The sequence below is a fragment of the Herpailurus yagouaroundi genome, unplaced genomic scaffold (assembly GCF_014898765.1).
Source record: "Herpailurus yagouaroundi ecotype Mexico unplaced genomic scaffold, PumYag 187, whole genome shotgun sequence".
NCBI classification, from domain to species: Eukaryota; Metazoa; Chordata; class Mammalia; order Carnivora; family Felidae; genus Herpailurus; species Herpailurus yagouaroundi.
Window position 1 is genome coordinate 31,564,497 of NW_024412418.1, and position 23,776 is coordinate 31,588,272.

A 23,776-nucleotide genomic window follows, 5' to 3' on the forward strand; every position below is an offset into this window, starting at 1 on the left:
TCTCCCATCAGGTATCTCTGTAAAAATCCTAGTCTGAAAATCACTAATTCACCCACCACCCACACGGGGCTGAGCCTCCTCTATCCTGTCCCCACGACTCTACAACCCTTTTACTAATGGCATATTCACCACCACCCAAGGCTTTCCTCTCTGCTTCTGGGTCAGAGCACTGCCCATTAAGATGCAAATGCCCCTGGAACAGGGTGACACATTATTTTGCCAGAGCTTCCCATCTAAAGTACAAATCAGCTAATCTAATCTTACTCCTCCCCACTGTTTAATGGAGCCCAGAGTTCAAGGAGAGAGGAAACACTTGAAGGGAATCTGGATCATTTTGGAACAGGCAGTAGGTCCGGGAGGAGGCGGGCAGCAGTAGAGGGCACTGGGTCACTAAGAGTCAGCAAAGGTGCTAGGTGTCCGTGCACAGGGGAATGCATCAAAGACAAAATCGGATGGTGGCAAATACTGCCACGGAATTATATCCACACCCATACACGTGACCAGGGAAGGGAGACCCACTCCAAAAGGCACCATGTCACCAGAGCCAGGGAGCCAGCCTGGCGCCAAGACGCACTGGCCAGCACTGTGACCCAGGCTGTAAGGACATCCAGGGCCCCTGGCACCATGCCCCCACCCCTTTCTCTCCAGGACAGGCACACGCCACACAAGCAGACAAGCAGAGCAGCCAGTGGCCCTTGGTTTTTATTTTTTTCACATGAACAGCAAAGGATGGCGTTGTCCCATCCTTGCTCCTTTTGCATTGAATGTGCCTTAGGTCTTATGACCCTAGAATGCCATTGGAGCCCTCTCCTCTTGCTCCCAGTGCAGAAGGGGCAGAGAAAAAAGCACTGATGGTGGTGGGATGGGGTCCCAGCTCTCTAAGCCAGGCTCGGCACCCCCTCAGCAACTCCCTGAGGCCCTCTCCCTATAAGACTTAGACAGCAGGACAGAGACAGATGGCACAGAAAGACCCAGACAGTCTGGGAGACAGACCACACACACACACACACACACACACACACACACACACACACACAGAAATTCACACGCACAGACACACATACAGGCTGGCCCCTTCCTTTGGTATAGTTCACCCTAACCCTGGGGATAGGGTCTAAAGGTGGCGGTGGTGGTGGTGGGCCTGAGCTCTGGACTGGCCTCTGAGAGAGATGGGACCAACTTGAATCATTGATAGCCCAAGCTCCTAGGCCAGTGAAGTCCCCAGTCTTCCCCACCTGGGCAGACACCCCTTCACCTTCCCACCCACCACTTAGAAACGGAGATAGTTCAAGTAACAAGGATAGATGAGGGAAAGAAAGATGCCATTCTCATCCAGTCTTCCCACCTAGGGGCCTGTGAAACGGGTTTCAAGCCCTGGGTTTGGGTCATCTCAGGTCAGATTTCTCCCCTCTTCACTGGACTCTTGTGCAGATCAGAAAGAATGGGAGTGGGGTGAGTCAGACTCTTCCATCTAGAAGCGGGGGGAGGTCAAGACGCTGAGCACCATTGCCCTCTGGAGGGGCTTTGACAGCCCCTATGGGGTTAGAGGTGGGGAGATGTCTAATTCTGGCTCCAGCAAGGAGAATTAGGCTGGCTCTTTTTATCTGTAAGCATTGTTCTGGAACACCAACTTTGCTAGAGAGATCCTTTTCCTGCTTACCCCCCTTCAAACGTGTACATTTCCCCAGTGGTATCTACTCTCCAGGTCAGTCCTGCAGCCATCCTGACTCAGTTCTTGCAGGTTCTGGACCCCTCCCCCAGGAGGAGAGAGGGGTAACCACACCCTGGCTTCTCAATTGGCCTTGCTCAGTCTGTAGTCTTCCACTGGCTCCCGGCTCTCAACAGCTGACAAGGCGATGAGCATCTGGGCAGCATAGTAGGTGGACATGATGAGTGCCCGCGAGTAGGGCACAGGGAAGCAGAACTTGTTGAGGGCGATGGTCAGGTCTGAGATGATAAAGAGCAGTGCACCACTGCCTGCTGCCAGCTCAGTCCAGCGCCAGGCTGCCCCAACCAGCCGTAGTCCTGCCATAGCCCGCCAGCCCATGAAACTGATAAGGGCCACATAGACCCCCACCAGGTAGGTGAAGGCACCTGAGAGGCCTGGGTAGAGAAGAGCATAGCACAGGCCCGACAGCACTGCCATCACCAGACCTGTCCGAAGAGCCAGTGGCCGCATGCCAAAGGCCGAGGCGTAGAGCATGTGGGTCACAGCAAACATCAGCAGACCTGGGAGTGAGAGGGGATGAGGGGATGCTGAGGGCAGGCTCGGATGAGTAATGAGAGACATGGGGTGTGGGGGGGGGAGTGCTTAGGATAACCCAGGAACTTTGTTTGGGGAGTATCAGGGGTGGGAAGAAATCCACAAAGGTAAAGATACCACCCCCTCCCCTGAGGAACTCCAGAGCCGATCACCAGATCCTCTGTAAGGCAATCCTCCAATAAGGGTCCCGCGGTCTTTGGCCTCACAACCCCTCAGATGCCCCATATTCTTGTTCAAAAGCTCCCTCTCCCAAATCCTTGGCCACCTAAGACCCTCTAGCGCCCAACCCCAGGATTCCTCCCAAACAGCTACTATGGCAACTGACCGTGCACAAAGTAGCCCTGGTCTTGCCAGATGAGGAAGGCATCACCTAGAGCGGAGAAGACGAGCCCCACAAAGATGCGGGTGGCACTGGGGTGGGTCAGCAGGAATCCTAGGCCATGGGCCAGAAGGAAGAGCCAGAGGCAGAAGATGGGCAGGCACTTGATGAGGGCGCTGACCCACGATGGGCTGGACGAGGGCAGCCAGAGCACAAAATACACGCAGGTGGCCTTGAAGAAGGGCACCAGCTTGGGTCCCTCACTCTTCACCTGGAGGACATAGGACAAGGGCAGCACTCAGCACTTACAAGCTCAGAAGATCACAGAGGTGTTCAGAGCCGGCACCCTCAGCCCAGACGTATACCCCAGAGCCAGGCCCACCTTCCAAGTAGGGAGGGTTGACACGCAGAAATTCAGTCTGGCCTGTCCCAACTAGCCAGCAGAGTGTAAACATGCCCATCATCACCCTGAAGCTTAATTGATTAAGAAGGGGAGGGGCTCCACTTTCCTGCTGCCCACATCCACTCTTGGCCCTAGGGCAGGACCAGAATGGTCACTCACTGAGCAGAAAACAGGTCTTGGGACAAAGTCCCCTCCCGTAGGCCAATGCTTCTGCTTTCCTGGCCCCTCCCTGTCCCTCCAAAACCCCTTTAACCCGTCTCTGCCACCATCAGCCACCAGCTGTCTGGAATGGAGTGAAGTCAGCAGGAAACCACAGAGACGCCACAACTAGCCGCCTTGTGATCTTCTGCAGTGGGGCCAGGGCACAGGCTTAGGGCCCTGGCAACACCGGGTGAGTGCCAGCAATGTGTGAGGGTGGGCACCTCAGCCCCCACAGGCTCTTTCCTTGGCCAGCCTGCTCCTCAGCCTCCACTCCAGCTGCCCCTAAAGGTACCAGCCTAAAGGTACCAAGAAGGGCAAGGAGAGGAGATACGGAGGCTGGCTAGAGAAGGATTTCAGGGATTGGAGAGTTGCAGGGGGTTGTCTGTCGGTCAGTCTCATTTCTCTGAGAACAAGAGCAACTCAAGAGCTCATCAGAAAGAGGCAGGAAGCGGGGGAGGAGTTCTCTTTCCAGCTTTTGAGCTGGAGCCAGCAGACTGGCTGGGAGGAGATGTGGAACTGAGAGGGGAGAAGTAACAGCAGCTGACTTGGCCTCAGACGGATGGGGGGGGGGGGGGAGGGCCACTAAAGAAAGGTGTGTCTAAGGCCACTGCAGGTACTCTCCAAGCTAGGGAGGGGGGCTACTGCAGATATCCTCAATCTGTGACACCCTGAAGCTCCTTTGCTTGGGCTTCTGGTACAGGGTCTCTGTGGATGGTTCAGAACGGTTGAGGTTCCCTGTATACCCACATTCTGCCCAAAATGATCGTGCCTCTGGCTGGGTGAGCTGTCCAGCACAAGGCTCTGGGAACACACTGACTTCCAGACTGCCAGTTACCTGACGGCTGATCGGACTGTGATGAAGGAGGTTGGGAAGAGGTAGATGGGTAGGTCCAAGGTCCAAGCCTGCCCTTGCTCTGACGGGAGTGAGAGCAGGGAGAAAAGATGACTAAGTCCCTTCCTATGGAGATCTCCCCCCATCCAGGCTCGTCAGGGCAGGCGCATGGGCAGAGGAGGAGACTGGAGGAGATGGACAGCCACACAGTCCCCAGTTCTCCCCATCAACCACCAGCCTGCCCTTGGAAGCATCAAGGTCTGCTCCATACCCGTCCCCCAGCCCCATGTGTCCCATGAGGAGAAACAGGCAGTAGTAGCTGGCGAGACTTTGACAATCATAGAGAATCCAACACTAGAAGAGGAAGGGTGGGGAAAAGAGACAAACGTTCGAGTTGAGAAAGTCTGAATGGGAAGCAATGTCAAGAGAGAATGACCCCTCTTCCTCCAGCACATTACCAATGCTGCTTGGACTCAGGGACATCCCCTCCCCCGCCCCAGACTTGTTTATGAGATAAGGAACCGAGGGAACAGATTTGGGCCAGGATTCCCAGGAGGGCCCAGTCACCCTCCTGCCCTCCCCACCCTCTCCCACGCCCTCTCCCACTCCTCCCTGTGGTCTGCCCACGCAGAACCGCCGGCCAGCTGCTGTGTCCTCTACCTCTCCCCGGCAACCGGCCCGCCGACCCGCGTCAGACACACAGACATCAACAAAGTCACGCTTCCGAGTCACATGCCCACTGTTTTCCTCCCTCCGGCGGGCGGGCCGGCAGGGGCTGCGTGGAGGAGGGGCGCCGCGGGTCCGGGGAGCGGTGGGGGGCGGGGGGCCTTGACAGCGCCCACCTCCCTCCCGGGGACGCCGACCGCCGCGAGATCCCTGCCCCTTCCACGGCCCCCGGCGGCCTGGCCTGCCGCAGCCCAGTCCCCAGGCCGGTGGGCGCCGGACACTGGCTCGCTCGCTCGCGCACTCACCACAGTGACTGGGGACACCATGGCGGCGGCGGCGGCGGCGGCGGCAGCGGCTGGCACTCCCGCTCCGGGCTGCAGCGGCCAGGACGCGCCCGCGGCCAGGTGAGTAGGCGAAGACGTAACAAAGCCCGGGGTGACGGACAATACCTCCCGCTCGCCGGGCAGGGCGCTTGGGTTTCTGTCTGCGATCCCCACGACGTCATAGCACCCACGGCCAATGAGCGGCCTGGAGTCGGGGGGCGGGGCGCTAGAGACCCCGCCCCTCTGGGAACCTGTGCCAGGGCATCCCAGAACGTGACCGTGACCCCCCCAGGCCCTGGACGAGGACCGAGCTTGACTGAGAGACAAACACATTCCTGTAGTGTACACGCGGCCACACACATCTTCTCCTAACCCTGGGGATACAAGGCGATTCCCTCCCGTCTTTAAACATGCAGCACACACGGACATAGTTACAATTAGACCCACAACCTTCACTGCATACCCACACATGTCTACAGGACACACAATGGGCAGGGTACACACAGTCTTAAGCTGAAAAGAGACACTCAAATAGGTACACAGCAGTCCATAGACTCGTAGTCCTAACGTATATACAAACATGTACAGAATCACAATTACCTTTAGGCATCATACAAGTACTCAGACACAAACCCAGAAACCGCATTTGGACTCCCATCCCTCATGGTAAAAACAGGGACACATATACAGGCACGCAGCAGCCTCCGGAGCACCGATACTTAATTGCTCTTGGGCACACGCCTCTCATAGCTCAGAGAAGACAGTAACATGAGAACATACCAGAATGACTTGACAGGCAGACCTGAGCATACTTAAGGACCCGAAGGAGTATACTAACTTTCTCAAAAATCCGGCTTAAGCAAATTTAATGTCTGTATTACACAGACTAAAGGTACACAGGCACATTTGGAACCAAGTCTCATCAGAATCATGGGAATGACATGGGTGGACAAGTATGCAAATGGACTGAAATCTAGTCCCAGTTTTGCCACTTGCATGCTGTGTGATTGGTAAATCACTTCCCCTCTCTGGCTTTGATTTCCTTATATATAAGATGAATGCATAATCTGTAAGTTTCCTCCCAAGCCCAACGTGTTGTGTAGGATGGGGACGAGCGGGCTGTTGGTGTCAGGAAATACAAATCCAAGAGGCTTCCTGAAGACAGAGATTTCAGATACTTCTTAAAGTATGACCGGGGGTCTTTGACCTGCAGTAGGAGGGAAGTAGCTGTGTGCCAGGCTTTGGGGACTCGGGTTGGGTGGGAGGGAGTAAGCAGCCCTAATTAGCCCTAATTAGTAGCCAACAAGGAGTTTTAAACATCCTGGGATGACACTAAGGCCCTAGTGCTGGACCCCAACCTCATGCTGGGCCAGGAGAAGCCTATAGGCTACCTTCTGTGAGCCTCCCACAATGGGCCTCTTTCTCTTTTGGGACCTGCCCAGCTTTCCCCAAAGCCTGTGCTGACCTGACACCCACTTGGAGTGGGGAGGAGCCCTCTTTCAGTGATGGAATTGACAACCAGCGATTCAAAGCCAGGAGCAATAGGGTGAGAATCAAGACTTGAGATTGGGGGTCACCCACAGCCTTCCCCCATCACCTCCAGGCCCCTTCTGCATAGAGCCTCAGTGGGCAGTGAACTCTGCCTGCCCTGCTTTATCCGTAGTCAGGGTCTGTGGGGAGACCTACCTTACCAGAATGGGAAACTAGAATTGCTGCCCTGGGGACTTGGTGCAGCGCACACACACACACACACACACACACACACACACACCTTCCTGCAGTGTCCTGCCTAGGAAAAAGATTGGATTGAGAGTTACCAATACTGTACTTAGTGCTAGTGATTTACTAGCTATGTAAATCTCTGTGACTCCCTAGCTGTGTAACTGGGCACATCATTCCATCTTTGGAGCCTGTGTTTCCTCATCAGAAAATGGAGAAATAGGGCTAGAAGATATGGGCAGACATTTCAGTTTTCCAGCCAAACCCTTTATTGTCACCTAAGGGATAGTTCTCAGAGCATGGCTGAGTCAGGGCACTTTTCATTTTTCTTCATGTTAGTTTCCCTGTGATAAACATGAGAGAATGGGACTATAAAAGTGGTTCTTTTAAATTTTTGTTTCAACGTTTATTTATTTTTGGGACAGAGAGAGACAGAGCATGAATGGGGGAGGGGCAGAGAGAGAGGGAGACACAGAATCAGAAACAGGCTCCAGGCTCTGAGCCATCAGCCCAGAGCCTGACGCGGGGCTCGAACTCACGGACCGCGAGATCGTGACCTGGCTGAAGTCGGACGCTTAACCGACTGCGCCACCCAGGCACCCCTATAAAAGTGGTTCTTAACGAGCGAGACCTGTCAAAATTACTTGGGAAACTTTTTAAAAACGTACATACCCTTGTCCTACCCCGGACCTACTAATTGAGTGGCACAGATCTTAATAAGCTTGGATACCCAAATACCCAATTACATAAGACCTAGAAATGTCATCTGCAGGGCCTGAGCCAATGCTTGATTACTCCATGGGCAATAATCATATATATGGGTCACATGCAAAGCAGGGGCATATCCCCCAATGCTGGTTATTCTCTGTCCTCTCACTACCCAGTTCCATTCTCGGCCCTTCTCTACCCTACCCCTGGAAACTGACCTCTATGAACTGTATTTCCAGGTCTCACTTGCCCTCTGGCTTCTGACCGAGCTTGGCTCATGAGAGTCAGAGGCAGATCTGAAGGTGGAAGGAAAGCATGGGTGGGGTTCCCCCTCACCAGCTTGCTGGGCTGAGCTGAAGTTCTGGCGATGGCTGTGCTTCTCCATGGCTACACCTCCAGGCTCCTGCGCTGGACCTCAGACTTAGGGATGGCAACCTCTCTCTGCTGTTGCTGGTCTTAGGTAAGTGCCTCTCCAGCCTTAACTGTTTTCCTTAACCCTGCCCACATCTCTGCTAAGAGTCATTACATTCTCTTCTGTTGTATTTTTTTTAATGTTTATTTTTGAGAAAGAGAGAGACAGACCATGAGCGGGGGAAGGGCAGAGAGAGAGGGAGACACAGAATTCAAAGCAGGTTCCAGCCTCTGAGCTATCAGTGCAGAACCCAAGGCAGGGCTTTAACTCATGAACTGCGAGATCATGACCTGAGCTGAAGTTGGACGCTTAACTGACTGAGCCACCCAGGCACGCACCTGGACTGATACAGTTGCCAACGAAGCAAAGGTGATGCCCCCTTCCCAAAAAGAAGGAGCTTATGCAATTTCATGTCTATGGATAAGACTTCTTGTTTGTTTCAAAAATAAAAGTTTAGGGGCACCTGGGTGGCTCAGTCGGTTAAGCATCTGACTTTTTAAAAAAATTTTTAAACGTTTTTATTTATTTTTGGGACAGAGAGAGACAGAGCATGAGGAGGGGAGGGGCAGAGAGAGAGGGAGACACAGAATCTGAAGTGGGCTCCAGGCTCTGAGCTGTCAGCACAGAGCCCGATGTGGGCTCGAACCCACAGACCGGGAGATCATGTCCTGAGCCGAAGTCGGACGCTTAACCGACTGAGCCACCCAGGCGCCCCAAGAATCTGACTCTTGATCTCAGCTCAGGTCTTGATCTTCAGGCCATGAGTTGGGCTCTGCACTGGGCGTGAAGCCTACTTAAGGAAATAAATTAATTGGGATGCCTGGGTGGCTCGGTCGGTTGAGCGTCCAACTTTGGCTCAGGTCATGATCTCTCAGTCTGTGAGTTCGGGCCCCACGCCAGGCTCTGTGCTGACGGCTCAGAGCCTGGAGCCTGCTTCGGATTCTGTGTCTCCCTCTCTCTCTGCCCCTCCCCCGTTCATGCTCTGTCTCTCTCTGTCAAAAATAAATAAACATTAAAAAGATTTTAAAGAAAATAAATTAAATTAAATTTTATTTTACAGTTTAGTGTTTTTGTGTTGAATTGCGTATTACAGGGAACAGAAAGTGGGATAGGGGCCTGAAATCAGGCATCCCTTCCTTTCTGTACCCAAAATGACCTGTTAGCATGGTCTTTTCCTCACAATTTTGTAACTTTTTTCTTTACTTGTCTATCTCCCCTGTAAGAGTGTAAGTCCATTCACCCATTCATTCATCCATCCAACAAATGTTTACTGGGCTGCAAGTATGTACGATCCACTATTTAGATGCTGGGGGCTAAAAACTGCAGTAAGATATAGGTTCTGTTCTTGTAGAGCACACAGTTCAGTTCAGGCAGGCAAGTAAATGATTATTATGTAGTGTGGCAATTGAAATAATTTAGGTATAAAGGTATGTTTCAGGTGACATTAGAAAGATGTCAGAATCACTCGTTGTGCCTGGAGGCATTGAGGAACTGGGGCTAACTCCAAAAGGTTGAATTGGTCTTTACTGAGTAAACGTCAATGGAAATAACGTTCTAGGCAAAGGCAATGGCACATGAACATAGGAGCCCAAAAGACACACTGAACTCTAGGAAATGCCTATAGTACTGGCATAAGCTGGAAAAGTGGAAAGAGTGAGCCTGTAGAAGTAAGCATGATCCAGGTCACAAAGGATAGGGATATTCTGCTAAAGAGTTTGGTCTCGATCTATAGGTGACAGTAAGCTAGGTGTCTTCTGTCGCTTAGCTTCTCTGATTGTTCCCAGCTCTTACACACCAGAAACATGGATAACGCATAAAAATGGTGACCAACCATCATTCTGGGCTAGCCTCGCTTTCTCCTGTGGGGCTTAGCTAACCCAGTACCTCTGATTCCTGTGGTTTTGCAACAGGATACTTTGTGCTCACCTGGCTGACTCCACGTGGCATTGTCATCCAGCTCTAAATTGTTTACCTTTTAGCCAACTCTCAGAGCCACCCTACCAAATCCCATCCCACTCCTGTCCCACCTGTGAATCTAGGGAAGAAAATTAGATACCAGTGAAGAGGCATTCAGGAGGGTGTGACAAGTTCAGAAGTTCTGATAACACTGTGGGATCATTGGTGAGTTGTTAGAAGCAAGTTGAATGTGTGTCAGCCAAGTGCATATTTGGGAGGACCTGGATACAAATCTGGGGCTCAGGACCAAGGTGAAGATAGGGATATAGATTTGGAATTCATAGCCATACTGAAGATGTGTGGATGTGATTAACCAGGGAGAGGTCTTGAGAGAGTAGAGAAGACGGACCAGACCAAGCCCCGAGGGACCTGATATTTAAGAGGGGAAAAAAAGGAGAACCAGAAAAGAAACAAACACGCAGGTGAAAAGATATGCTGAGGATGTATCTGGCTGTACCCAGATACACCCATGGCCAAGTACACTCACAAGGAAAGAGACAGACACACCCAGACACAGATGATATGCGGATTTGTGTTTGGACACCTCCTTCTAGGACACATGGCAGATGGTAGTTCTGCTTCCCCATTGTGGTAGGTCAAAAGCTTTGAAGACAGAGGACAATGACTCATCTCCATTCCTGACTGGGTGGTTCATCAACTCATGGTCTGTATGAGGTTCAACTCCCCCAATCCCAGCCCAGGGCATTCGTACAGGTCCTTCTCTGCTTACAGGAGTCAGCCTAGGAATACAAAATCCCAGTGTTGGGGCGCCTGGGTGGCTCAGTCGGTTGGGCATCCGACTTCAGCTCAGGTCACAATCTCGCGGTCTGTGAGCTCGAGCCCCGCGTCGGGCTCTGGGCTGATGGCTCAAGAGCCTGGAGCCTGCTTCCGATTCTGTGTTTCCCTCTCTCTCTGCCCCTCCCCTGTTCATGCTCTGTCTCTCCCTGTTTCAAAAATAAATAAACGTTAAAAAAATTTTTAAAAAAACAAACAAAATCCCGGTGTCACCCTTCCTGTGAAGACATCTATTCCAGAATGCCTCTGTCATGCTGGAGCCCACGTGGGCCTGGCAGGTGAGCCCTGGAGTTGCTGGTGTAGCCCATGATGCAGGGTCTGCTCCTGGAGCCTTTAGAAAAAAAGACAAAGATTTTAGCAGGACTCATCTTTCCAGTCACTCAAGGCTAAATTTTTTTTTAACATTTTTTTTACATTTATTTATTTTTGAGAGACAGAGAGAGACAGTGTGAGCAGGGGAGGGGCAGAGAGAGAGAGGGAGACATAGAATCAGAAGCAGGGTCCAGGCTCCGAGCTGTCAGCACAGAGCCTGATGTGGGGCCCGAACTCACAGACCGCGAGATCATGATCTGAGCCGAAGTCTGACGCCCAACTGACTGAGCCACCCAGGTGCCCCACTCAGGGCTAAATTTTAATGCTGTCTTGAGATAGTATGTGGGTCAGTGTCCCTAAGGACATTCTGAGATCTTTGGTTGACTTCTGGTCTTGGGGACAGATACAGCTGGGTTTTTACTCCTCTTTCCTTTCCTTTGTCTGTTGACAAGGGCATCATGAGGCCTTGACACCTAAGTGGATTTCTCTGACTGTAAAGCTACCAAATCAAGGGTCTCCTAATGTGGTTCAATACCAGAGATGCCCCAGGAGGGATCCCTGATTTCAATGGGGTGTATGGGATTGGATGACCTCTAACACCCAAGCTTCTAGAGTCCCTAGCTCTGTGAAGTTCAAATGTTTTAGTCAGTCCTACATTGGGGTCACCCAAGTTCAGCTGTCTCACCAACCTCAGTCCATCACCTTCCCTCTCCATCCAGACCCTACGCTCTCAGGGTTGTTTTTTTGTGTTGTTCCTTCTTCCTTGTTGGGATGTTAATGTGAGGAAGTAGAAACAAGAAAGGAGAACTATCTGGGGTTTGAGCAAGAGGATAGTCTTTGAAGAAAAAACACAAAAACCCTAGATGATCCCACTCATTAAGCCCCAGAACCCTGAGTGAGTAATTATCCCCTTAACACCAGTGCTTGAGGAACAGTCTTAGGGTAACAGGCCAGAGCAGACCCTCCTGTCTCTTCCTCTCAAAGACCCCATCTTCCCAAACACATGATGTCCCCTGCCCAGGCCCTTCATCTGTTACCCAACTCAGATACAACCATTCATTCATGTAACTGGTATTTACTAACCACTTACAATGGGCCAGGCCGTATCTGGGACACAGACATGAACAAAACAGACCTTCCCCGTCCTCATGGAGTTCACAGTCTAGGGGGAACGGCCAACGTAATGACCATGGCCTCAGCTTCCCATTTCCATGCTGCCTCCTCTCCTCAGATCTCCCTAGACCAGAAAATTGGGCAGGGACAACAGTGACTGGTTGGACTTTCTCCAGGGGATTCCTCCTAATGGGACCAGGGCAAAGGCGGCGAGGTTATGGCACCCCGCGCAGGGGCCAGGAGAATTATTTGTGTTACCTCAGCCCTCTCCAAACCCCTTTCTATTCCAGCTCGGCTTTCTGCCCCCCCATCAGGACAAGAGAGGGCTTTGGGAGCATGTTGTGCTCATATATTACAATAGGGTTTAGACTGCAAAACAAAAGAGCTAGAATTGTGCCCATGCCCCTCTTCCCACCCCCGACCGTAATGGCTCCCGACCCCCACCCCCCACCCCACTTAGCCAGGCTCAGAAAGGGAGGAAAGGCAGCAGTCAAGTGGGGATGCTGAGCAGTTCTCCCATCCCTGAAAAATCTGCCCATTCTTCTCCGTTACTAACACAGACACACACGGACACATACATATCCCACTGGGCAACAATATCCAAAACTCCACTGTGCAGAGAAGTGTTATGAGTGATCTCCACTTGCTGCAGGATGAGCCAGGGAAACAGGCTCACACTGTAGAAGGAAGACTGCATTAAAATCGGCAGTGCCACATTTAAGGATTTCCAGAACAAGTCTAATTTAAGAAAAAAGGACACTGAACCAGGGTTGCCAATTTTTTATTTTGCTGCGTAAAGACTAAAAAAGGGAAAACAAATGCTATCACCATCACTTTGTAAAGGAAAAAAAAAAAACATTTTAACCCTAAAATAAGAAAAAGAAAATCTCAGAATTGAGGCCAATCCTTTAAATAGACTTCAGCTTAGTGAACAGGGCCATATTACTTATATTTTTCCCATTTCTTCTAGGCCAGCAGCAGGCATTTGGGCACCATGAAAAATGAGGCACAGAGAGAGAGAGAGAGAGAGAGAGAGAGGGGCACTGGCCACGGCAGTGTGGATGTCATAGAAGCAGCTCTGGAGGGCAGCAGCACCACCCAGTTTCTCTTGGGCACATGGTTTAATCTTTCTGAGTCTCCATTTCCTTTGGAGAAATGAGTAGCTCCCTTAGAGAGTTTTTGTGGGAGTTTAATGAGAAAAGTAAATAAGGTACCTGATCTGAATAAGTGCTCGGTATATAGTGCTTACCCTCCTCTGGGGGGCGCGGGGGGGGGGCATTTATCTGCCTGCAGTGACTTAGGCAACAGTCTTTTCTGAACACAAGTGGGACTTCTCAACATTCCCAAGCTTTGCAGTGCATCAGAGTCACTTGGGAAGCTTATTAAACATACAGATGACGGAACTTCACGCAGGAGTTCTGCCTCAGTAGCTTTGGGGTGGGGCTCCGGCATCCGTGTTTTAATGGGCTCCCCAAAGGATTCATATGCACACTGAAGTTTGAGCACCTCTGTGCTGGATACAAGCATAGAAATCAATAAATAGCTGCGGGGACTCGTGATGAAAGAGGCACCAAAGAAAGGGTTAACCGAAGGGTAACTTACACTACCCACAGCCGCAGCCGCAGATGTCTGAGAAGGTTTTCCAGGGTTTGGAGACTAAGCCAGGTCTACCAGGCAGAACAGTGGATATGTGCAAAGACATAAAGGTGGGACAGAGTGTGACTAGGTACGTCTGGGGCATAGGGTGCCAGGGCGGGTGGTGGGAAATGACGCAGGAAGAGGTGTGTGTCTGGGCACTGGATTGTGGCGGGCCTGCACTGCCAAGAAGTTTCAAATCATGATCAAGTGCAGGGAGAGCCGTGAAGATTTGCAGATGGGGGTGAACGAACAGATTCTCACTGTAGAAAGCTCATTTTTTGAAAGCAACCAGTATGGAGAGTGGGATGGCACCGTCAATACTGGGGGCAAAGAGAACAATCAGGAAGCTGTCCTAGTAGCTCAGGAGAAAGTTGGAAAAGATGTAAGTCGGAGTAGTGGCAGTAGAGGGTTGAGAGATGATTGTTTTAAATGTTTGTTTATATTTGAGAGAGGGAGGAGGGAGAGAGAGAATGAGAGAGAGAGAGCACATGTGCACATGAGCGAGTGAGGGGCAGAGAGAGGGAGAGTCAGAGGATCCAAACCAGGCTCTGTGCTGAGAGCAGAGAGCCCGATGACAGGCTCAGACTCATGAACCATGAGATCATGACCTGAGCTGAAGTCAGATGCTTAACCGACTGAGCCACCCAGGTGCCCCAATGAGGAATCTTCTAAGACTGTGGACATAGGCGCTTGGAGATAAAGTGCTTAGCTGGCCTTACATCTTGGGTAACGAAAAGCATGGAGAATACTGATGTATCAGTTACCGTAAAGTTTCTGTTAAACCTATATTTATTTATATCCTGTCATTATAAACTTGAGTTTTTTGTTTACTATCAAATGACTTTTATAATAGGACAGGTTGGTTTTCATGGTTTCAAGGATTGCTGACTAACAACCTTGAGACCATAAATATATTTATAGGAAACTACTTTTGTTACAATGTTTGTGCTGTGAAACTGGGCTATTTACTCAAAGTTATATACTGTGTTTATCCTAAGACTTTGAATTCACCCCCCAACTTGTGATAATTATCTCCCTATGACTTCTCTACCTTATGATTCTGTAACTTTACGAATAAAGGTGACCGAACTTGTTTATTAGCAGCCTTTGGTATTTGCCCTTTTCACACCTGTATCAATTTGTTCTTTGTTTGTTTGTTTGTAATAATATTCCATTTACGGCCGTGCTACCATTTGTTTATCCACTCACTTATGGAGAGATGGTTTGTTGTTGTTGTTGTCGTTTTTAAAGTTAATTTATGTTTGAGAGAAAGAGAGTGTGCGTGAGCCGGAGAAGGGCAGAGAGAGAGAGAGAGAGGCACAGATGATCTGAAACAGGGGCTCCGCGCTGAGATCATGACCTGAGCTGAAGTCAGACGCTCAACCCACTGAGCCACCCAGGCGCCCCTCAATTTGTCCTTTCGTAGATGTCATCTCAATTTAAAATCATGAGCGTAATTAATTGGACCTGCTGATCTTCTCCCCAACTAGACTAGAAGTCCCATAAGACTTGAGACCGCGCCTGGTTCTGGCCATCGTTGTACCATCAGTTTTTAACATAGAGCCTGGCACATAGTAGGTTCTCAAAAATACTTGCTGGATAAATGAAGGAATGAATGTTTGAGTATACATGCCATATAGCCCGTCGGGGTCCCATGGAGGGAGGAGAATTAGAAATGATGAAGGTCAGGGGGAAATGATGAAGAGAGAGAAGGGGAAGGACTGGATATTGTGGCCAGAGGGAAAAAGTCCACAGTTAATGAGGCGGTGACATTGTTGACAAGAATGGAGATGATTAGGGGCACCCGGGTGGCTCAGTCAGTCAAGCGTCCAACTTCTGCTCAGGTCATGATCTCACGGTTCGTGAGTGCGAGCTCTGTGCCAACAGCTCAGAGCCTGGAGCCTGCTTCGGATTCTGTGTCTCCCTCTCTCTCTGTGCCCTTCCCCAACTCCTGCTCTGTCTCTGTCTCTCTCAAAAATGAATAAACATTAAAAAAAAAAAAAAAGAATAGAGACGATTGTAAAGTAATGGTTCTCAAACAGTGTCCCTGCAGGACTCCAGGGATTCCTAAATGTTCTGTGAGCTGGCCTGAAAGTGGTTTCGTACCACTAAAATAAAATAATCCTGGGCTTGTTCTTAACTGTAATTTTCTCAAATTAAAATTTCAGGTATTTTTCTTAAATTTTAAGTCCTGCTGTCTATTATCATACAAAGACCTAGCATATAGTGGCACATTATGTAACACATAGTTAAAAAATTAATACGTCCACACTTCGGAAAGTCGACAAATAATAAGCTGACAGTCTGTTTTTTTTTTTAATTTTTTTAATGCTTATTTATTTTTGAGACAGAGAGAGACACAGCATGAATGGGGGAGAGGCAGAGAAAGAGGGAGACACAGAATCGGAAGCAGGTTCCAGGCTCTGAGCCATCAGCCCAGAGCCCGACGCGGGGCTCGAACTCACGGACCGTGAGATCGTGACCTGAGCTGAAGTCGGATGCTTAACCGACTGAGCCACCCAGGCGCCCCGCTGACAGTCTGTTTGAAAATACCTGGAGAAGAGGTTTGCAGATAGAAGGATTTGTTTTGAGGTGCTAGGGGTAGGGAGACCCCATACTACAGCTCTTCCTAAAACATCTTAGGACTGTGTTGTGGGAGTGCCCAAATATAATGTTGTCCCAAGAATGTCTGCATCTGGCCAGAGGAGAAAGGTCAGCTCTTTTGGTGGCCACATTGCCCTACCTGCTTGGGCTGAACTTGTTGTTAATTAAATCCAAAATATTTTCTTCCAGTCTTTGACTTTGCAACTTTTCCCCTCAAATCCAGGGCTTGGCCTTTCTCCTATCATGCTTAATCTCTGTTAGATTCCTGCCCGTGAAAGCTTTGTGGATCTAGATTCTGGCAATAAGTTCCATAGGTCCTGTCCATCCCCTCTGCCATGGGCGGAATTGTATGCCTCTCCAAGTTTTTATAATGAAGCCCTAACCCCCAATGTGATGGTATTTGGAGATGGGGCCTTTGGGAGGCAATTAGGGTTGGGTGAGGTCATGAGGGTAAGGCTATCATGGTGGGATTAGTGCCCTCATAAGAGACGCCAGAGAGGTTGTCCTCTCTCTCTGCCATGTTGAAGACACAGCTAGAAGACAACAGTCTGCAAGACAGGAAGAGAGTACTCAGCAGAACCCAACTGTGCTGGCACCCTAACCTCAGACTTCAGCCTCCAGGACTGCGACAAACGAAACATCTATTGTTTGCGTGACCTAGTCTATGGTATTGTGTGACAGCAGCCTGAGCTAATTAAGCACCCTCTTCGTCCCAGTATCTCACGACTTCATTATCCTCAGCTGTCAACTTCTTTGTCATCTACTTGCATCACCAGGTCACATGGTTACTCACTCTCCAGATGCCCTTGCATTTGCTCCACAAGCTGCCCTAGGTCCCACCTGGCCTCCAGCCCCCCATCTCCAACAAAATTGAATATGCCCCACTCTGGGTCCCTCCCTCTTCCATAAATCAAGTTATAGAAGGCAGAGAGAACCACTGACGTCTAGCAAATCCATTGAAAACATAGGCTCTGAGGTCGGAATGTTAGGGTTCATGTTCCAACTCTACTATCTGTTTACTATCTGACCTTAGGAAAGTAATGCAACATAACTGTGCCTTAGCTCATCCCTAAAACCAGGTGATTACATGAGTTAATATAGCTGTGCTACTTGGAATGGTGTCTATTACATAACAAGGACTCAATAATTGTGACCATTATAGTACTCTGTCTCAGGCACAACACCGAGCGCTTCATATGTTACATCTTATGTGATCTTTAGATCAACCCTGTAAAGTAGGAATTACCATCTCCTTTTACAGATAAGCAGCACCCCAGTCACTCTATCATGTTGCCCTCTTTTTATTGTCTTTAATGACACCTACAACCATCACCACGCGACATAATTTATGAGTTTTCCTGTTGTCTGCCTCCCCAACGACCCTCCACATCTGCTGAAATGAACGCTCTTGAAGACAAGGGACTTTGTTTTGTCCACTACGTAATTCTATGCCTAGTAAGTTCTCAATAAGTATTTTTAACTAAACGTGTCATTGCATGAATGCATTAATTAATTAGTGAAAATAAGGAGCTCGGGTAGAGAAAGGCCACGTTGCGAGTCTAAGATCACACGGCAAGAAACTGGGAGAGCCAGGATTTGATGTCAGGTGTAGATGGTTCTCACACTCCCTGCTTGGTCTACCGCTGCTTCCCAGCACAGCAGAAATGAGCACAGGCGGAGGAGCTGGTGGGAGGGGTCCAATAACATTCAGCCCCTTAAGCCACAGCTTCCCTCTCTCCTCCCAAAGGTCACGTCATGCAGCTGGTAAAGTCGACACTGACATCCAAGGCGCCTTCAGGACCTGCAGCCCAGCCCCACCTTGTGTATATGACTGGAATGCATGGAACCGGATAGGAGCTCACCAAGTAAAGAGAGAAAACCTCAAGCTATAGTCATTGGCCCCAGTGCAGGTGTCTAAAGGCCCAGGCTCCATTCCGGGCTTAGCAAGTCAACTAACCACTGTGAGAATCCATGTAAGTCATTTAAATTCTCTTGGCCTTTTTTTTTTTTTTTTTTTTCCTTTCGGTCATTCGTGCTGATGGCGTGATGTTATTGACGCAAATAAGTAAACAAACTCACAAAAGAGGGAAACTGCTTTAATGGCAATTAATTGTCAGAAAGGCTGCCTTAGTGTTCGTTGTGCCTAAATTTTAAAACGCGGCATTTGGCAGGAATGCTCCAAAATCTAAATGGAAAACATTATGCTTTATGGTCAACTAATTCAGCTCCTCTGAGGACATTTGGGAGTGCATTTTTTGCAAGAAATATAAATTTTTTTCTGATAATTATTGCACCCATCACAGTGCAGGTAAGATCTATATATATAAATATATATATATATATATATATATATATATATTTATAAGAGTACTAGTTTGTGATATTTCGCCTTAACATTTTGGGTATTCTCTTTTGAGCTTTATATACACAATTGTGGTATGTCAGCCCTGGTGTCGAACTTTAGTTTCTTCCCCTGTAAAATGGGTCTGATAATTCCTACCTCACAAATGTGTTGAGAAATTCATGTGGAATAAAGTTTGTTGAACACTTGGAAGGAACATGATACATAGTAAGCTTTCAACAAATGGTACTTGTATTAGTTATCTATTTCTGCTTAACAAATTATCCCTAAACTTAGCAGCTGAAAAAGATAGACCTGGATTATCTCACTGTTTCTAAGGATCAGGAATCCAGAAGTGGCTTAGCAGAGATAAAGAAATCTGGCTCAGAGTCTCTCATGAGGTTTTTGCCAAGATGTCAGCTGGTGGCCTGGGACAATAGTCATCTCCATACTCATCACACACTCCCAACCTGTCACCTGGTTGTTGGCAAGTTTCAGTTCTTAGTGGGACAGAGGCTCCTTTTTTTTCTAATTTTTTAAATTTACATCTAAGTTAGTTAGATATAGTGCAATAATGATTTCAGGAGTAGATCCCAGTGATTCATCCCCTACATATCATACCCAGTGCTCACCCCAACAAGTGCCCTCCTTAATGCCCCTCACCCATTTAGCCCATCCCCCCACCCACAACTCCTCCGGCCACCCTCAGTTTGTTCTCTGTATTTAAGAATCTCTTATGTTTTGTTCCCCTCCCTATTTTCATATTATTTTTGCTTCCTTTCCCTTATGTTCATCTGTTTTGTATCTTAAATTCCATGAGTGAAGTTATATGACACTTGTCTTTCTCTGACTAATTTCTTTTTTTTTTTTAATTTTTTTTCAACGTTTATTTATTTTTGGGACAGAGAGAGACAGAGCATGAACAGGGGAGAGGCAGAGAGAGAGGAAGACACAGAATCGGAAACAGGCTCCAGGCTCCGAGCCATCAGCCCAGAGCCCGACGCGGGGCTCGAACTCACGGACCGCGAGATCGTGACCTGGCTGAAGTCGGACGCTTAACCGACTGCGCCACCCAGGCGCCCCTTTCTCTGACTAATTTCACTCAGCATAACACCCTCTAGTTCCATCCACGTAGTTGCAAATGGCAAGATTTCGTTCTTTTTGAGTGCCGAGTAATACTCCAGTGTGTGTGTGTGTGTGTGTGTGTGTGTGTGTGTGTGTGTGTGTCTCACATCTTCCTTATCCATTCATCGCAGGACAGAGGCTTCTTATCCTTGCTATTTGGGCCTCTCCGCAGGGCTGCTCACAACACAGAAATTGGGTTCTCCAGAGTGACAGATCCAAGAAAGAGAAGGAAAGCGGACACTCCAGATGGAAGCCTAAATCATTCATAACCTAATCTCAGAAGTGACATGGCTTCACTTTTGCCATATGCTGGCCCCGGTACAATGTGGGAGGAAACTAGACAAGGGTGTGAATATCAGGAGGCAAAAGTCATGGAGGCACCTTGGAGACCAGCTATGACCATATTTATTATTGCTCTTATTTCTTCATCTGGTGAAAATTCACTTTCCTGGACCCACCTCCAGAGCTTCCCATTTAGTAGCACGGACGTAGCCATCAAAAAGCCAGATGATTCCGGGGCGCCTGGGTGGCGCAGTCGGTTAAGCGTCCGACTTCAGCCAGGTCACGATCTCGCGGTCCGTGAGTTCGAGCCCCGCGTCGGGCTCTGGGCTGATGGCTCAGAGCCTGGACCCTGTTTCTGATTCTGTGTCTCCCTCTCTCTCTGCCCCTCCCCCGTTCATGCTCTGTCTCTCTCTGTCCCCAAAAAATAAATAAACGTTAAAAAAAATTTTTTTTAATTAAAAAAAAAATAAATAAAGCCAGATGATTCTAATACCAGTAGTCTGCAGACAGCGAGGAGTTATCCAGTGGAGAGACTAAAGCACAAGTTCAGCAAATAAGGGAAGCAGAAACGTTAGAAAAGAATTTTATGTTTGGTATTTAAAAGATCAGAGTCATCACAATGGGAAAATTCAGAACTTTGCTGGACTTCCATACCTGTTTAAAAAAAATTTTTTTAACATTTATTCATTTCTGAGAGAGAGAGAGAGAGAGAGAGAGAGAGAGAAAGTGGGACCAGAGGAGGGCAGAGAGAGGGAGACACAGAATCCAAAGCAGGCTCTAGGCTCTGAGCTGTCAGCACAGAGCCCAACACGGGGCTCGAACCCATGAACCATGAGATGATGACGTGAGCTGAAGTTAGATTCTTAGCTAACTGAGCCACCCAGGCGCCCCATATACCTTTTTGTTTCTCAATTACTTAAGTGGTAGGAGGTAGAGTCTACGTTTTTCAATGTTTAGGGCCCTGTCTGGAGTATACACTTTGAGACCCACTGTTCTCATTCTAAACTCTGTCTCCTGGACTAAACTTCTTCCTGTTTCCCTCCCTTAGCACTGCCCATACCTCAGGCCCCCCTGCATTTCTTTCCTTGCTACTGTTCATCTTCTAGCCTGAGTGGCTAAGCTGACCACGAACTCTTCGTGAAATTTAAAATGTAAGTGATGTCCAAGATTGTGTTAGTTGAAGAAAGGTACTCAGGTGAAAAGAGGTTTCAGGCCCTGCCCTGTGCTGGCCTCATTCACCTAAAGTTTTTATGAATGTCATCTTATCCTTGAGCTGCCCAAGAAGGGGCCAGTGGGCAAGTCCAGCCCCCAGCAGCTTCTTGAGTCCTGAAACTGTGATCATCTTCCCAGCTTACGCCAAGGGAGGCCAGGCCAGGCGTCCTGGAAACCAAAGGTTTTTTTCTAGGTGTTCTGGACAGACCTGCCCAGCTTGCTACTGCCTGATGACTCACTCCAACCCCAGAGGCTGAGTCCATTTCTTTTTTTTTTTTTTTAATTTTTTTAACGTTTCTTTATTATTGAGAGACAGAGAGAGCGCATGAGCATGGGAGGGACAGAGAGAGAGGAGGAGACCCAGAACCCAGAGCAGTCTCCAGGCTCCGAGCTGTCAGCACAGAGCCCGACACGGGGCTCGAACTCACGAACCGTGAGCTCATGACCTGAGCGGAAGTCTGACGCCCAACCGACTGAGCCACACAGGCACCCCAAGGCTGAGTCCATTTCTTTCTCCATCTTATTTTTTTGGATACTTTTCCTTCTTTCTGTTAGTCTAACACTGACATTCTCTGTTTTTTCAAACTTCTTTTTTATTTTAAATTTCTAAGGTAATACCTGTCTGTGGTAAAGAAGAAGAAGGAGGAGGAGAAGAGTGCACAGTAAGTTTCCTTCCCATCCTTCACCCCCTGCCTCCCTCCCCAGGGAGAACCATTGTGGATGGTTTCTTGGATATCCTTACAAAATGTTCAATGAATTTATAAATCGGTCTCCTCCCTCCCCTCTCCGTTACGCACAAACTGGAAAAACTCTGTATGATGATGTTCCTCTTGCTTTATTCACTTGGCAGAATATCCTGGAATTCTTTCCTCATCGGTGTATGTGTGCTGCTCACCAACAGATGTATATACCACAGATCTACACCATTCATTAAATGGCTGCATGGTATCCCATTACCTGGATATGTTACCACGTGTTAATCAGTCCCCATTGGGTAGATATTTAGGCTGTACTAGGTTTTGGCTAGTACAACAATGAATGTCTGCGTATGAGCAAAGCTGTTTGATAAATCCCTAAGAAAGAGCTAAATCACTGGCTAAAGGCAGCATGCATTTTTGATTTTGATATTAATCCAAAGATGATGCATCAGTCTCCACTCACATGGTATTTCCTCACACTTTCACAACACTGAGTGTTACTAATCCTTTTGATATTTTTATTTTTGCCAATTTGAGAGGTGGGAAACATCTCATTAGGTTTACTCATTTAATTATGAATGGGATTCAGCCTCTTCTCACGTTTATTAGTCATGCATAAGCTGTTCTTTCTGTGACCTGCCTGTTTCTTCTTTTGTGGTTTGATTTGAGATCCTTGGCAGTCACAAGGCCCTTCCCTAGACCTGCTCTGCACACACCTGTAGTCCCTCCCCCTGTCCTGCTCGGTTCTCTACTGCCGCCTAGTGACAGGGGTTGGATTTACCACAGTTCCTCGCAGATGCTCTAGTTGCAGGCTCCACGCTGGGGGTTTAACTCCCAGTTGGAATCATGCCCTTAGTTCCCAAATAAAAAAATCAGGACCTCTAGTTAAATATGAATTTCATATAAACGACCAATAACTTTTTGGTTGGTACCTACTTATTGCTAAAAACTATGCATGGTTTATCTGAAATCCAAATTTAACTAGGTGTCAGGTAATTTATCAGGCAACCCTATTCTAAGGCCTCCCGCTAAATCTGGGTCCCCATCGTCACCACGCCTTACCTCCTTTATTCTTAGCAAGTTCTACTATGCCACATTCCAACCTGGCAGTTTTCAAAACTATGGTTGCAGGTGATACATAAATCACTGTGGTTAAGACCTGGGCTCTGGATTTGAATCCTGACTCCGGCCACGTACAAGGTGTGAAATCTCGTGAAAGTAACATCTTCTCTGGAGCTCAGGTTTCCTCATCAAGAGAATAATATTTTCCTCATTGGGTTGCTTTGATGATTTCTGACATTAAAGCTACCATTTATTAAGCACTTTACATGTGTCAGTTCCTGTTATTATAATTAGAGTAAAAACAAAAACAGCAATTATAAAGACACATGAATACTGTGGAAGCATCCAGAAGAGATGAGGGAGGTTGCCACTGGGGGGGGGGGGGGGGTAGGGAAAGGGGGGGGATAAAAGACTGCTTTTTTAAAAGTTTTTTTTTTTTTGTTTTTGTTTTTTGAGAGAGAGGGAGGAGGGAGCGCGAGCAGGGGAGGGGCAGAGAGAGAGGGGGAGAGAGAAACCCAAGCAGGCTCCACGCTCAGCACAGAGCTCCACACAGGGGCTCAATCTCAAGACCATGAAATCATGACCTGAGCTGAAATCAAGGGTCAGGTGTTTAACTGACTGAGCCACCAAGGACTACTTTTATTAAAAATAAATTTTCTATTTAACTTTTAAAATGGAATGCATGTTTGTATTACTTGGTAAAGAAAATTTTTTTTCTTAATTTTTTTAGGGATGAAGGCTCAGAGCTCTGACTGCATTTTCTGTGACCTTTATCTTCTTCAGTATGTCAGC

General features: G+C 48.4%; 1 protein-coding gene and 1 long non-coding RNA gene across 2 annotated transcripts; one reads left to right on the forward strand and one right to left on the reverse strand.

Moving 5' to 3' along the window:
* Nucleotides 1-673: 673 nt before the first annotated feature.
* TMEM86A (transmembrane protein 86A) lies at nucleotides 674-5,127 on the reverse strand. The gene is made up of 3 exons (XM_040495660.1): nucleotides 4,990-5,127; nucleotides 2,589-2,853; nucleotides 674-2,229 (listed from the first exon to the last, which is right to left on the reverse strand). The coding sequence occupies exons 1-3, from the start codon at nucleotides 5,008-5,010 to the stop codon at nucleotides 1,793-1,795; spliced, it is 723 nt and encodes a 240-aa protein (XP_040351594.1). The 5' UTR covers nucleotides 5,011-5,127; the 3' UTR covers nucleotides 674-1,792.
* Nucleotides 5,128-7,365: 2,238 nt separating this feature from the next.
* LOC121043690 (uncharacterized) lies at nucleotides 7,366-23,249 on the forward strand. The gene is made up of 4 exons (XR_005796980.1): nucleotides 7,366-7,894; nucleotides 18,012-18,237; nucleotides 21,836-21,886; nucleotides 22,075-23,249. It is a non-coding gene; the product is annotated as an uncharacterized LOC121043690 (long non-coding RNA).
* Nucleotides 23,250-23,776: the final 527 nt, after the last annotated feature.